At 42.7% G+C, this 14891-nt stretch overlaps 1 protein-coding gene across 6 annotated transcripts in view; it reads right to left on the bottom strand.

The window, feature by feature from the left end:
* The window catches only part of abcc1 (ATP binding cassette subfamily C member 1 (ABCC1 blood group)), a 253278-nt gene that overhangs the window by 216378 nt on the left and 22009 nt on the right, over positions 1-14891 (bottom strand). For all 6 annotated transcript variants that reach the window (XR_009928666.1, XM_062452715.1, XM_062452728.1 and 3 more), the window contains 5 exons: positions 12795-12956; positions 12466-12558; positions 11737-11940; positions 11412-11558; positions 7533-7620 (listed from right to left, as the gene is read on the bottom strand). Coding sequence is in view for 5 of the 6 variants with exons in the window: in XM_062452715.1 (XP_062308699.1) it covers positions 7533-7620; positions 11412-11558; positions 11737-11940; positions 12466-12558; positions 12795-12956 (694 nt within the window). In the remaining variant the exon portion in view is untranslated. The remainder of the gene's footprint in view (positions 1-7532; positions 7621-11411; positions 11559-11736; positions 11941-12465; positions 12559-12794; positions 12957-14891) is intronic.

Genomic DNA, 14891 nt, shown 5'->3' with positions numbered 1-14891 from the left:
AAAAGGTCTTACATTTAACTTGTTTATACCTGTAGACACCCTGTGAAGCCCCCACTGCAGAGACAGTTGGTGACAGAGAGGTGCAGACATTAAGTTAAACATGCCTTAAGAATAGAGTAACAAATAGAGACTAAATGTGTAAATGGCTGTTGAAACTGAGTTGGTGCATGTCAGTTTAGGCAAAGGTAACCTTTTAAACCTCTAGGTTTAAAACAAATTCAGATTTGATTGGAACTCTCTTTTATACATTTATAGTTGGATTTGACATTTAATTCATTTAGCAAGTTGTTTAACTCAAACAACCATAACACGGTACATATGGTATACAATGCTGCAGTCAGATTTGGCGAAATTGTTAGCTTGGATGTTATCTTTACATATAGATGGGGTCTTGTTGATGCGCACGCAGCTTCAAGGCAGAAAGACGCGTTCCATTTCACTTTTACTGTACCTACACCTTTAATGTTCCCGCCATCCCCCCATTTCTGAATAAAGTTCGACTGATCTGATTTGTTGATTTCTGTTGCTATGAAAACCAGTTTAGCCAAGCTAACTAACATTGTTTTTAGCTAGCTTGCATTACCATTCAATTGCTAACAAAACATTAGTAAAAATAGCTTGCTAATCGGGCAGAACTTGAACTCGGGCAGGAGACTCTGAGACCTCAGCGCACCACTAGCATCTCGTCATATCACGCAGTCGGAGCACAGCTAGATAATCAGCGTCAGCGCTCTTGGGTACCCAGCATGCAGTGCGGCATGTTAAAAAAACAACAGCTACGCAAGGGATTTCAGTTGTTGTGTTCGTTCAGTTAGATGTTTGTAATGTTATTGGCCGGGTTTCCCAGATTCGTTAAGAAGCTCTTAACGCTAAGAGCTTCTTAGGAGCGTTCTAAGAGCGTTCTAGAGCGTTCTTAGAACGCTCTTAAGAAGCTCTTAGCGTTAAGAGCTTCTTAACGAATCTGGGAAACCCGGCCATTGTTTGTTAGTTAATATAATCTTGTTGGTCACCTTGAGTGTGCATGCTGTGTAGTTTAATGGGAACAGAGAGTCGGCCATTTTACTATCACAGGCTATACTTGCAAGGAGCTGAACGTGGGCTGTGCCCTAGACCAGACCAATTGCCTATGAGGCTAATCTTGATTCTGGATTGACTGAGATTCTGGAAAGAGATCTACTCAAGAAGAGAGTCAATATCTGTGGTTTTCAAGCCATCTTTGAGAAAGTTTGAAAACAATGTTGCGGTTAATATGTTTTGATTGTGGGAGGCAACTTTTGGACTACACCTAAACCTCATGCGGCCACCGCACCACCCGCACTGGCAAAGAGGGAAACAGCATGGATGGGGAAAGTGTGTGGGCAGAGCAAGCAGTAGTAGTACATAAACTACACACGTCCTTTACTAAAGTGTATTCTGACTTTCATAAAGTTATTGTTGTAATCAAAGCTTTTAAAGAATGGATCTCTGCATGATGGGCCTGACCAGAGCACAGGTGGCCTGACAGAACACGCTTCAAAGTTGTCACTTTCAAAAGGGTGGCATTTTAACCCTGTCAGTCCAAAATGTCTAAAAGTTGGTACGCATGCCTTATTGCCAATGGGGAACAAAGAAGTCTCAAGAACCCATAATGTCGGCAGCATGGATATTTCTCTACAGTGACAATTTGTGAAGAATTTCAAAAAATGACTTCAAATCAGCCATTGATCCAATTGTATTGAAATGTTGTGTACATGTATGAAATACATGTCTGTGTCATGTCAATTTTGTAATGGTTTGCAATGCTGAGGAGGAACCCGCCATTGCTGCCTGCAGCTATATTTAGGGTTCCTCCGGTAGGAGAACCCTATTGTTATTGGTGGTATTATTATTTTTTACCCATGGGAGTCAATGGCAGCCCCTAGACCAGTACCGTAAAAAGTTGTGAAATTTGGCATGTTGAAACTGCAGACCATTAGTAACTACCATACCAAACATGGGCCATGTGAGACAATAGGTGGCGCTACAGGCCACGCCCCAATATGTCAATTTTCAAATTGATGCCATTTGCAGGCCATAAGTCCCAAAATTCTGAAATTCATTACATATGCCTTATTTCTCATGAGGAATAAAAAAGCCTCAAGAAGCTATAACGGCCACCATATTGGATTTGTCTGTACAATAAAGATTAAGGAAACGCGTTTTTTCCCTACTCCTCCTACATTTTTGGTCGAATTTTCTTCAAAATTGCCATAGATGATATCCAGACTGAGCCTCACAAAAGTTGTCGTAGGGATTTCTGATTTTCAAAACCGTTTGTCCGGTAGAGCCAATCAAAATCTGCAACAAAGCAACCAAACAGGACGTTTGGTCAAATCTCAGCAAATCTTTGAGATATCAACACCAAACTTGGTATGTCACGTGGAAGACACTACAACATGTTACCATGTGCAAAGGCAACTTCATACCTCTAAAAATGATTGATATAAAGCAAATTGAATTTATTGCTAATGCTAAAATAATGCTTTACACATCCGCCGGCCAAAAACTGATACTCTGATTCAATCACTAGTTCATATGAAGACTCTTGAGAATGTTGAGTACACAAATCTGAGAAAAAGTTGACTGTAACATGAAAACTCGATTTTTAGTGAATATTTGAAACATGCATGCTTGGCTAATTTCTAGGGCTGTTTCCCCAAATCCTCTCTCCCTTTGCTCCTGTGCGCGCGTGCTCCACATTCTCTCACACACAAGGGGCCAGAGCCCCTTGACACACGCATGCTTTCTTGAAAATGTGTGCTGACCAAGCCCCCACCCTCGTTTTTTAGCCCCTGTTTCATTTCGCTTCCAATCGCAGCTCGCTGTTACGAATACAAATTATTTTTCGGCGGCCATTGTTGTTTCCCGTGTCCCGTGAAAGTCGTCTCCCGTGAAAGCCGTGTTGGAGGCAGCCACTTTCGGTAAGTCCTGGTTTTACACATTTTAAGCTAGAATTAATGATTGGGTTTGTGAAAGTACACTACTCTTGAATTATGGTGAAGGTTTAGCACTTTTAGACCTTATAGATCGTGATTCTGAAGTGACGGAAAACCAAACTCGAAAAGTAGCTACTGTAGCTCTAGCTTTTTTCCTCTGTGTTTTTAATTAGTGAGTCATTTTGCATCTCGGCGAATTGTTCATCAAAAAGGTCGAGGAGAGCAGCCTTTAGGAGAAAAAGCAATTCCCCACAGACCTGTCGGCTCATAATGGTGATTTTTGGCGTGAAAGTCTTTGTAATAAGCCTATGCGGCAGGGAGACTTTTTCAAGGCGAGCCTGTTTCATTCGTCATATGCCCTGAGAAAGCGACCTACGTTAGCCAGGCTAGTTTTGCCAATTTCGGTAAGTCAGGCTATTTAAAGGTCTCTTACAGTCAGAATCACTGTTTACAAGCAAAGGTCGAGCTGGTCTTTTGTCAGATGTGTATATATTGACCAGTTTAGAGGTAAATACTCTTGCCAGAGCCTGGAATCGAACCTGTGTTTTGAGTGACTGCATGGGTCTCCATGACGTCAACACATTTGGATTCAAGTTCAAGTAATGACACTGCATTTCACAGTCAAAACTGAAGTCTGTATCAAGTGTAGATGGGAAAAGCTTCATTTTTCACAACTGACATGGACCCTTTCTTCACTTTGACAGGTCTGGAGGGTCATGCAGAGGCCTGCTCAACAGAGTTCAACAGAGGATGCAACAGACTCGAGGATGGTGAGATCCACACAGACCCCTTGCTGGACTACCCCTCTCTAGCTGGACAGCTTCTCTTCAGCCCTGACCCCAGAACAGCTTGATCCAGCTGGCCTGCCTGCCTGCAGGCCCTGCTTGCCCCTGCCTGCCAGCCCTCCAGAGACAGTCACCCCACAGACACAGTAGCTCTGCAGCCTGCTTTTTTGAGGACATTGATGAAAAAGGACAAGCCAGCATTACTTTGATGAAAGTCTAAATGTTTAATCCTTTCCATGTGCCAGTATGCCAAGCTGCTGACTTTGTGTCTTAAGTGATGAAACTAGTTCAAGTGATAGACTTTTGACCTGAATCCAATGATTATTCATCTGAATAAAAACCACTCAAGAGAAGTACTGCTTCTTGGAGCATTTGTGCTCCACATCAGTACATCTCACACATTTGCCTTTGTTTCCATGGGATTCATGGAATTGTTAGTTTCTGCTCCACCATTTCCACCCTAGTGTAATAATAAGTATAATTTAGGACAGCAATTACATTTTTGTGTTATCCTTCCGCATTACACACATTTAGTCAATGTTCTTAAACTCAACCGATTATTGTCATTTTACCATACTGTTCATATTGAACAGACATCAGTGTTTACTTGGAAAGATGACTGTATATTTCCACTTTTGATTTGTATTTCCATCGTAAGTTTGGTCTCTTTAATTTCATTTGGAAGTGGTATTAAAAGGTCTTACATTTAACTTGTTTATACCTGTAGACACCCTGTGAAGCCCCCACTGCAGAGACAGTTGGTGACAGAGAGGTGCAGACATTAAGTTAAACATGCCTTAAGAATAGAGTAACAAATAGAGACTAAATGTGTAAATGGCTGTTGAAACTGAGTTGGTGCATGTCAGTTTAGGCAAAGGTAACCTTTTAAACCTCTAGGTTTAAAACAAATTCAGATTTGATTGGAACTCTCTTTTATACATTTATAGTTGGATTTGACATTTAATTCATTTAGCAAGTTGTTTAACTCAAACAACCATAACACGGTACATATGGTATACAATGCTGCAGTCAGATTTGGCGAAATTGTTAGCTTGGATGTTATCTTTACATATAGATGGGGTCTTGTTGATGCGCACGCAGCTTCAAGGCAGAAAGACGCGTTCCATTTCACTTTTACTGTACCTACACCTTTAATGTTCCCGCCATCCCCCCATTTCTGAATAAAGTTCGACTGATCTGATTTGTTGATTTCTGTTGCTATGAAAACCAGTTTAGCCAAGCTAACTAACATTGTTTTTAGCTAGCTTGCATTACCATTCAATTGCTAACAAAACATTAGTAAAAATAGCTTGCTAATCGGGCAGAACTTGAACTCGGGCAGGAGACTCTGAGACCTCAGCGCACCACTAGCATCTCGTCATATCACGCAGTCGGAGCACAGCTAGATAATCAGCGTCAGCGCTCTTGGGTACCCAGCATGCAGTGCGGCATGTTAAAAAAACAACAGCTACGCAAGGGATTTCAGTTGTTGTGTTCGTTCAGTTAGATGTTTGTAATGTTATTGGCCGGGTTTCCCAGATTCGTTAAGAAGCTCTTAACGCTAAGAGCTTCTTAGGAGCGTTCTAAGAGCGTTCTAGAGCGTTCTTAGAACGCTCTTAAGAAGCTCTTAGCGTTAAGAGCTTCTTAACGAATCTGGGAAACCCGGCCATTGTTTGTTAGTTAATATAATCTTGTTGGTCACCTTGAGTGTGCATGCTGTGTAGTTTAATGGGAACAGAGAGTCGGCCATTTTACTATCACAGGCTATACTTGCAAGGAGCTGAACGTGGGCTGTGCCCTAGACCAGACCAATTGCCTATGAGGCTAATCTTGATTCTGGATTGACTGAGATTCTGGAAAGAGATCTACTCAAGAAGAGAGTCAATATCTGTGGTTTTCAAGCCATCTTTGAGAAAGTTTGAAAACAATCTTGCGGTTAATATGTTTTGATTGTGGGAGGCAACTTTTGGACTACACCTAAACCTCATGCGGCCACCGCACCACCCGCACTGGCAAAGAGGGAAACAGCATGGATGGGGAAAGTGTGTGGGCAGAGCAAGCAGTAGTAGTACATAAACTACACACGTCCTTTACTAAAGTGTATTCTGACTTTCATAAAGTTATTGTTGTAATCAAAGCTTTTAAAGAATGGATCTCTGCATGATGGGCCTGACCAGAGCACAGGTGGCCTGACAGAACACGCTTCAAAGTTGTCACTTTCAAAAGGGTGGCATTTTAACCCTGTCAGTCCAAAATGTCTAAAAGTTGGTACGCATGCCTTATTGCCAATGGGGAACAAAGAAGTCTCAAGAACCCATAATGTCGGCAGCATGGATATTTCTCTACAGTGACAATTTGTGAAGAATTTCAAAAAATGACTTCAAATCAGCCATTGATCCAATTGTATTGAAATGTTGTGTACATGTATGAAATACATGTCTGTGTCATGTCAATTTTGTAATGGTTTGCAATGCTGAGGAGGAACCCGCCATTGCTGCCTGCAGCTATATTTATTATTCCACTTCTTCTGCCATTGGAGTCTATGGCAGCCCCTAGAACCGTATGGTAAAAAGTTGTGAAATTTGGCACACTCATTAAGCACAGTCCCCTCTTTATATTCACCAAGTTTCATGTCTCCCATTGGAGCACTCTAGCGCCACCAACGGGTCAAAGTTGGACTTGTGTTTACACACGTAACTAATGAGGTAAAAATGAGGTACCATTGGATTCCCTGGGTCAAGACGAGTTCAACACACCCTATGACGTCAATTTCCGGTTATATAGATTTTCCGCCATTTTCGGTTTTATCGAAAACTTTTGAAAGCCTACTCCTCCTACAATTCTTCTTTAATCTTCCCCAGAATTGGCACACATCATCGTCAGAGCAACCCTCACAGAAGTTATCCAAAGATTTGTTTGGTAGCGTTTGTCCGGTACAGCCAATCAAAATCGGCAGCAAAGACACCAAACAGGAAGTTGGGTCATATCTCAGCCAATCCTTGAGAAATCAACACCAAACTTGGTATGATGACTCGGAACCCTCATCTGAGGATGTCCAAACAATTTGGTGTCATGTGATCACTGGGCGTGGCCGCAGGATGCAAAAATGTGTTTTGGCCAATAACTGTTGATTCGTTTGCCTTTATTAAGTGATTCCTTTGTCTCATGATATCTTGGGACATCCCGTGTGTGATACATGATAACTTGTGATAACAGCCGAATTGATGCGGCCGCCATTTTGAATTACTGAAAAAACTTTTTTCTGTACTCCTCCTACAAATGTTTTCCAATCTTCACCAAATTTGGCAGAGATCATCTTCAGACCAAGCCTCACAAAAGCCATCATATGTTTTTTGGATTTTCAAAACCGTTTGCCTGGTACGGCCAATCAAAATGTGCCGTTAAGCCAGCAAACAGGAAGTTGGGTCGTATCTCAGCAAATCTTTGATGGATTCGCACCAAACTTGTTGCGTGTACTCTTAACCCTCTTCTGAGGATGTACAACATGTTTTATGGGTCATTCGATTGCTTGGCCACCTCATTGCTGCTTGCAGCTATATTTATTATTATTATTATTGCTAACGCTGATAAGGGATAACTTGTCTCACTATATAAAATTAATGGACGAGGCAAAAACCATTACCATGGTAATGGTTTGGGCCTTTAAGGGGAAGTCAATTGACCTCTTTGAATTTTAATTGTGCACCCCTGGCATAGAGGGACTGACCTATGTGGGAAGCCTGTGTGTGATGTGTGAGTATTGTGTGTGTGTGTGTGTGTGTAAGAGACTCACAGCCTACAGTAGGCCTGCGCTCCACACTGTCCGCCTGCAGCTCTTCGTGAGAGAGAAACACACGCAGACGCTTCATGGACACGCTCGCCTGCGGAAGGAAGAAAGGAGAGAAACCAAGAGACGGACAGAGAGAAAAGAAAAGACGCTAAAAATTTTGCGTCTTTTCTTTTATATACATATATATATATATTAGTGCTGTCAGTTAAACGCGTTATTAACGGCGTTAACGCAAACCCATTTTAACGGCGTACATTTTTTTTGCGCGAGATTAACGTTCTTTTTGGCCTAGCAAACTTTTTAGTTTTATCACATGCTGTTGCAACGATTACTGACGTTAGAAAAACTACAATACCACACCGGATCTAGCTAGACCGGAAACAAAACAACAGGCACGCCGCACACACTTGTTTGGGCTTGCGATCCGGCTACAGAGTAGTAGGCTAACGTTACGTTTTGAGTGGATAGCGAGCGCGAGACGCCGAAATGGATGCCAATAAGAAAGTTTACTTTTAAAAAGTTGCCAAATGGTTCCATTGACAAGACCAAAGTGATCTGTGCGTTTTGTCGTTGTGAACTGAGCTATCATCACAGCACGTCCAGTCTGAAATACCACTTGATGGCCAAGCACACAGCTGATGCGAAATCTCCGCCCCCTCGTCAAAGCCAGGCGATTGCAATGTTGTTTTCATTGGAAAAAAATACATTTGCACCAAGCAATCCGATCCACTTTTCCATGTTGATGAGAGCATTAAAATGAGAAAAAAAAAACAAGGGACATTAAGAATAGATAAAAGTGTGCGATTAATCGCGAGTTCACTATGACATTAATGCGATTAAATATTTTAATTGTTTGACAGCACTAATCTATATCTACCTAGATATACACACACACACACACACATACACTGCCTGGCCAAAAAAAAGTCACTAATATTTCGTTGGACCACCTTTAGCTTCTGCAATGTCACAGCATTTCTTTCTGTCCAGAGCTGCATACATTTTTTGCCAAGATCTTGTATTGATGATGGGAGAGTCGGACCACTGCACAAAGTCTTCTCAAAAGAAGACTCTCGCAAAATATTCTCAATGGGGCTAAGGTCTGGACTCTGTGGTGGCTAATCCATGCGTGAAAATGATGTCTCATGCTCCCTGAACCACTCTTTCACAATTTGAGCCTGAGGAATCCTGGCATTGTCATCTTGAAATATGCCCGTGCCATCAGGGAAGAAAAAAATCCATTGATGGAATAACCTGGTCATTCAGTATATTCAGGTAGTCAGCTGACCACCTTCTTTGGGTGCATAACGTTGCTGAACCTAGACCTGACCAACTGCATCTACCCCAGATCATAGCACTGCCCCCACATGCTTAAATGGTAGGCACAAGGCATGATGGGTGCATCACTTCAGCCGCCTCTCTTCTTACCCTGATGTACATTCTTCCATTGCTCCAGAGTCCAATATGGACAGTTCTTATCCCGATTTTAGTAGTTTCAGCTTTTTTTGCTTGATGCATGCCAATAATTTGCTTGATGCATGCCAATAATTTGACCCTTCTGAAAGAGATTAACATATTTTCCCCGACCACAGGATGTGTCCTTCGACACGGTTGTTTAAGAAATGAGAAGCTAGTCACTGAATCAGTTAGGGTTAAATAACTTGTTGCCAGCTTAAACATAATCACCCATGCAGTAATTATCCAATGGGAGGCTCTTACCTATTTGCTTAATCCAGATGGTGACTTATTTTTTTGCCAGGCAGTGTATATTTCAAGCCATCATTGATAAGAGGCTGTTCTTTATTTTGCCAGAAAAAAAAGGTTAAACACATAAATACAAATAATAAATATCAAATTAGCACACATATATATCATGCCTAATCTAATAATATATAATACAATATGCCTATAAGCCTAATATAATAATATATGCCTATGCATATATTAAAATGGTAATATACTGTATATAGCTCAACAACACTGGCCTAGGCTGTACATTTAAATATGGCATATGTTCCACCTGGTTAGAGAATATAGCACAGCTAACATGTACCATAACATAGCAGCGGTGGCCAACTGTGTGTCATGTTGGAGGTGCAGTAGACGCTCGAAGACCCGGTAGAGGCCTCAGCACACTGACCGGCGGCGCCACGACTGACCAACGTGCTGTCCATCGCCACCAGCAGCACAGCGCGCCGAGGCCTCTACAACAAACTGGTCAATCCGTCAATCTGGATTCCAAAAGAGACTGTCGCCGTAGACCTGATAAAGACCATTCACTACCAGTAAAGGTATCATATTTATTTAGTATTGTGTGATTTTATATTATTTATTTATTTTAGTTTTATTTATTTTGTGACATTTATAATAGTGTTTCAATTGCCAAAGGGTGATGCTCAAAGATCTTAACTGAACCACTGTACAATGTTTAATGTGTGTTTGTATTGGGGAACAGGACATGGGACAGTGTTAGAAATAAAAGGTTTGTGAAAAGATATCCTGCCTGTAGAAGCAGTGTAGAAGCAAGTTTAAACTCGCCCAAGGTTAGTTCACATTAGAATGAAAGATCGATATTAAAGGTGACATGACATGCTGTTTTTGGATGCTTTTATATAGGCCTTATTGGTCCCCTAATACTGTATCAGAGGTCTCTTTCCCGAAATTCAGCCTTGGTATAGAATTACAGCCACTACTAGCAGTCCCACAAGGAGCTTTCCTCAGAACGCGCTGTTTTGGTGTCTGTAGCTTTAAATGCTAATGAGGAGCGGAGGGGCGGCACCATGCGCTAATGTTTACAATGGATGTATCGCAATGGCTGTAGCCCCGTTGCTGTAAGAGGCCTTGAATTTGCCTATTCTCATCTGATAACCCTGGTTTGCAGAGGTACACACTCAGTCATTTCAATGAGGGGAAAGGCGGATATCGCGCGCGCCATAACACCAACAGCAGAACGGTTATCCAAATAACAAAGAAGTGTACAACACACGTTACAGCATGTGTATTCACACACATACTTGATGCTATCTACCTTTCCATTAGCGACAGTAACTCAGCTGTTAGCTGCAGAGCTAATGTAACAGCCACATTCTAAGCGTAGCAAGCTAGGTAACCATATACAGTAAAGCTACAAAATGATATAGCGTTAGTTAACTTACTTGTCCGAGGTTAGTAGCTGGACGAAGGAGAGTTAGTACTGATCCAGAATTTAATTTCAGCAAGGCCAGTTTTGTATTAGCTCAAGTTGAGGAAACAGTCGTGGCTGAAGTGTTTGGCGCAGACATACAAAACAAATGCGCCTACAACAGAAGTTGTGTAGGCGCATTTCCAGAGAAAATAAAATTAAGATACTGGGTCTTCAGAGGCTCGGATGAAGGAACTGTAAAAAGATTTTTGTTTTCCTTTGTACATCCAAACTGAGCAAATGTAATGCTTCGTTCGTTTGCAAGCCATGATGTTTTCCGAGGATAAAAACACTTGCACGGTCGTAGCTCAGTTTCTTATGGGCGGGCCAGATTCTCTGGGCGGGCAAAGCAGAGAGAGGGGAGGTAACCTTCCTCCTTGTAATGTCACAAGGAGGAGATTTTCAAACAGAGCAATTGAGCCTTCATTTTCTCAAAGGCGGAGAAGAACACCCAGGGCTTGGTTTACACCTATCAAAAATTCTAGCCACTGGGGGACCAAAGGCAGGCTAGGGGAACTCATTAATGTTAAATAACCTCCTAAAGTGAAGTTTTCATGTCATGTCACCTTTAAAGAATCAAGACACCCGGATGATTGCTTGATTGACATGGTGACTGATTGGTGTGTGTGTGTGTGTGTGGGGGGGGGGGGTTATTGATTGACAGATTGACAGATGTGGACAGGGGTCCTCGGCACACGTACCTGCACCATGCTGCTGATGACCATGGGCAGCATGTTGAGGGGGAAGCGCAGGATGTTGAAGAGTGCCAGAGACACAAAGGCCTTCTGGGCATCCAGCACATTCTTCTCGTCAATCAGCACGTACACGGTGAAGGTAGAGAGAGCCACCTACAGGTATGGATGGGATTAGAAAAATGGTGCTTGAGGAGCAAAAAGTCAACCGATTACAACATTGTCAGTATTTAGTGCGTGTGGGAGTGTGCACATGTGGTGTTTGTGTGTGTAAGTAGTGCGTGAGCAAATCCATGTGAGTAGTGTGTGTATGCGTGTGTGAACCCTCACTCACCAGAAATGGGGCGCAGACCCAGGTGAAGGTGGACACAGCGCCCAGGTAGGCCGTCTTCTTGAGGACGCGCAGCTCGCTCTCCCGGATGGCCGACACCTTGTCCTTGAAGGCCAGTTCCCAGGCGTACAGCTTCAATACCTTGATCCCATTCAGCACTTCATTCATCAGCTTGATTCGGTTGTCTTTGCTCTTCATCTGGGCTACCTGCTCCCCGTTACCGGAGAAACACAGGTTGGCACACAGAAGTATGCTTCAGAGTAATCTTAAGTAATATGCTGAAGTAGGCTATGCTGTAAAGCAGTGGGCAAAATCAGGTGTGTTGGAGCAGGGAAACATCTAAAACATGGAGGACAGTGGGCTCTGAGGACCAGGGTTGAAGACCACTGCTGTAGAGTACTCTTGAGTATGATTTTGAATGCAAAGCAGGCTATTAAATAGTCTACACTTAAGAGTAATAAGAGAACACTAGTAGCGATTACATCTGCACCATGTGTTCATCGTTTTGTGTAGAATGTAATTAAAGTTCATTTAAATATCAAGAAAGCAATTTGGTTAAAAAGACACAGGGTGAAGACATGAACCATTAGGAAAAATGTCTGGCAACAACAAATACATACACATCCTTTTGGCTTAGCTCTTTGAGAGTGTGGGAAAATAAGACAAAAAGGGGTAATGGCAGGGTAAGGTGGTCTGGCAGGGTAAGGTGGTCGGGCAGAAAAGGGTTCTGACCTGGTACGTTTTAGTCTTCATGGCGATAACAGCATTGATTGGTACCATCAGAACCATCACTGCCACTCCAGCTAGAACAGAAGGACCCAGGTTCTACAGCAGAGACAAGTCATAAAAGAATACTGACGGGTCAATGAAATACAGAATAAGAAAGGCAAAAACATTAATAAACATGTATTAATTTGTTAAGCAAGACTTTCTGGCAAACCTGAAACTCTGAATACATTTTGAGATTATATTTATTACAAACTGACAGATCAAAGAGCATTCTAGTGCACTAAAGTGCTAGCTAAGGCTATGGTACCATGGCATTGTTGAGAGCACGGTACCTGCCAGAGGAAGTAGAGGGCAAGGATGACCTGCAGTGGGGCCGACCATATCATGTTGATGTAAGTGATGAGGTCCATGAAGCGCTGGGCATCCACAGACATCAGGTTGACGATCTCACCCACCGTGGAGGTGCGCCGAGCCGCATTACTGATCACCAGGGCCTGATGAATTAATGGTCAGAGATGGGTTTTGGAAGAGCTTGTGTGGTACTGTGATGATAAATAGAGTCAGATGTCTGAGCGGTTAAGGAATTGGGCTACTAATCAGAAGGTTGCCGGTTTGACTCCCCGGCCGCGCAAAAATGACGTTGTGTCCTTGGGCAAGGCACTTCACCCTACTTGCCGCGGGGGGAATGTCCCTGTACTTACTGTAAGTCGCTCTGGATAAGAGCGTCTGCTAAATGACTAAATGTAAATGTAGGTCGTATTGGATAAAAGCGTCTGCTAAATGCATAAATGTAAATTGTGTAGCTACTCAAACTCAAAGATGGTCGTTGTAGGCCTTCTGACCTGTTGTTCTGGATACACCATAATTGGGTGTGCTTAAGCCTTCGGCGAGCACAACCATTGTTCCCATATATTCTTCTGATAATTATTTATTTTCCCACCTCTAAGGATCCCTCAATATTTGGGCAACATAGACAACGTCGGTGTCAAAAGGTTTGCCTTGTTAGCGATTGCGTTGCTTGTATTGGGATGTACGTTCCGTTGCACGGTTTAAGAGGTTACAACGTTTTTGTGGCAAAAAGTGCCTTGTGTGTACAAAGGGAACTCAGTGCTAGCCTTACGTCACAATGTCAGCACATGTTAGCAACGACGCATAGATACGCTAGTAAGACTGTTGAACAGCAAGTGTCGTATCGTGCCATGGTGTACTAACAGCATCATACATTTAAGCAATTCAAGACTTGCATGTAAAGTAAGTAATGTCTCATTAAATGATGTATTTGAAACTCAAGCTTGTGTGGTGCGTCGCTGTCTTCAATGCCACAGCCTAAACTTTGTCAATCGTTTGTGAAAACGGCTAACAGTCATGTGTCCTGCGTGCAGCCCTCCACTATGTGTGTGTTCAGATACACAACCTTCTACACATACTACACCCTGCTGCTCCTCTCCCTGCTGCTGTCCTGCCTGTCTGACCAGCCCCCTCAGCGAGTTTTGTGGTGTACTAGCAGCATCATACATTTAAAGATCCTGTAAAGTAAATTCCATGTTTTGCTTCTAAGTACATTATATACGTGTGAAATGAGTTCCTGAAAGCATGTGCAAAGCGCAAAAACTTTGTCGCACCGAAATGTGGAGTTGGACCGAAGAACAGTTTCTCTTCCGTTTTCAGATCAGGTTTTAATGGGCGGAGCCAAAAAATGCCCTATCTACGTCATTTCGCCCTATCTACGTCAGATCACTGAATGGCTCCTCCTGCTGTACTGTTATTGTAGCCTACATCAGCTAGCTAGCTAGCTTCAGGATGTCTCCCACCAACCGCAACTGCATCTTCCCTGGATGCAAGAACTCCAGCTGCGCTGCAACGCCATTTAAGTTCCCTATTGATAATGAAAGGAAAAATAGGTGGATAGATTTTGTGAAGAGCCACGCTGATGGAAAGCTTTGTATAAACTCCAACAGCTGCCTCTGCAGTGGATAAGAGAGTCCGCTAAATGACTAAATGCAGTGACCATTTCACAGCGGATAGTTTTAACATGGACCAGAGACAGACGGGGTTCGCGGACACACAGCTTCTCTTGCAGCGCGGAGCCATACCGAGCATCGCCCTCCCGGCCGTTCCTCCTCCAGTCGCACCTGGACAATCCACCGCTGCCAGCAGTTCATCACTCAGTTCTGTGTGCTTGTTATAATTATACTAGATAACTTTTCCAGAGGTATCTCTGCTATGAGTTCATGCAAACCGCTAAATTGATATTAGGCTACTCTGTGTAGAATGAGGGTATTTTGGTGAAATGGTAGCTAATGTGTTAGAAGTAGCCTAGTTGGAGAGCTCACTGTCTGCTGTCTCTGGTGTTCATTTTTACTGTTACAGCTCAGGGGAACATTTCATTTTTATGCATCTGTATGTTTCACTCATTGAACAAATAAATT

The sequence above is a fragment of the Osmerus eperlanus genome, chromosome 2 (genome assembly GCF_963692335.1).
Source record: "Osmerus eperlanus chromosome 2, fOsmEpe2.1, whole genome shotgun sequence".
NCBI classification, from domain to species: domain Eukaryota; kingdom Metazoa; phylum Chordata; class Actinopteri; order Osmeriformes; family Osmeridae; genus Osmerus; species Osmerus eperlanus.
Note: the sequence above shows the minus strand (reverse complement) of the source record. Positions and strands in the feature narration are given on the sequence as shown.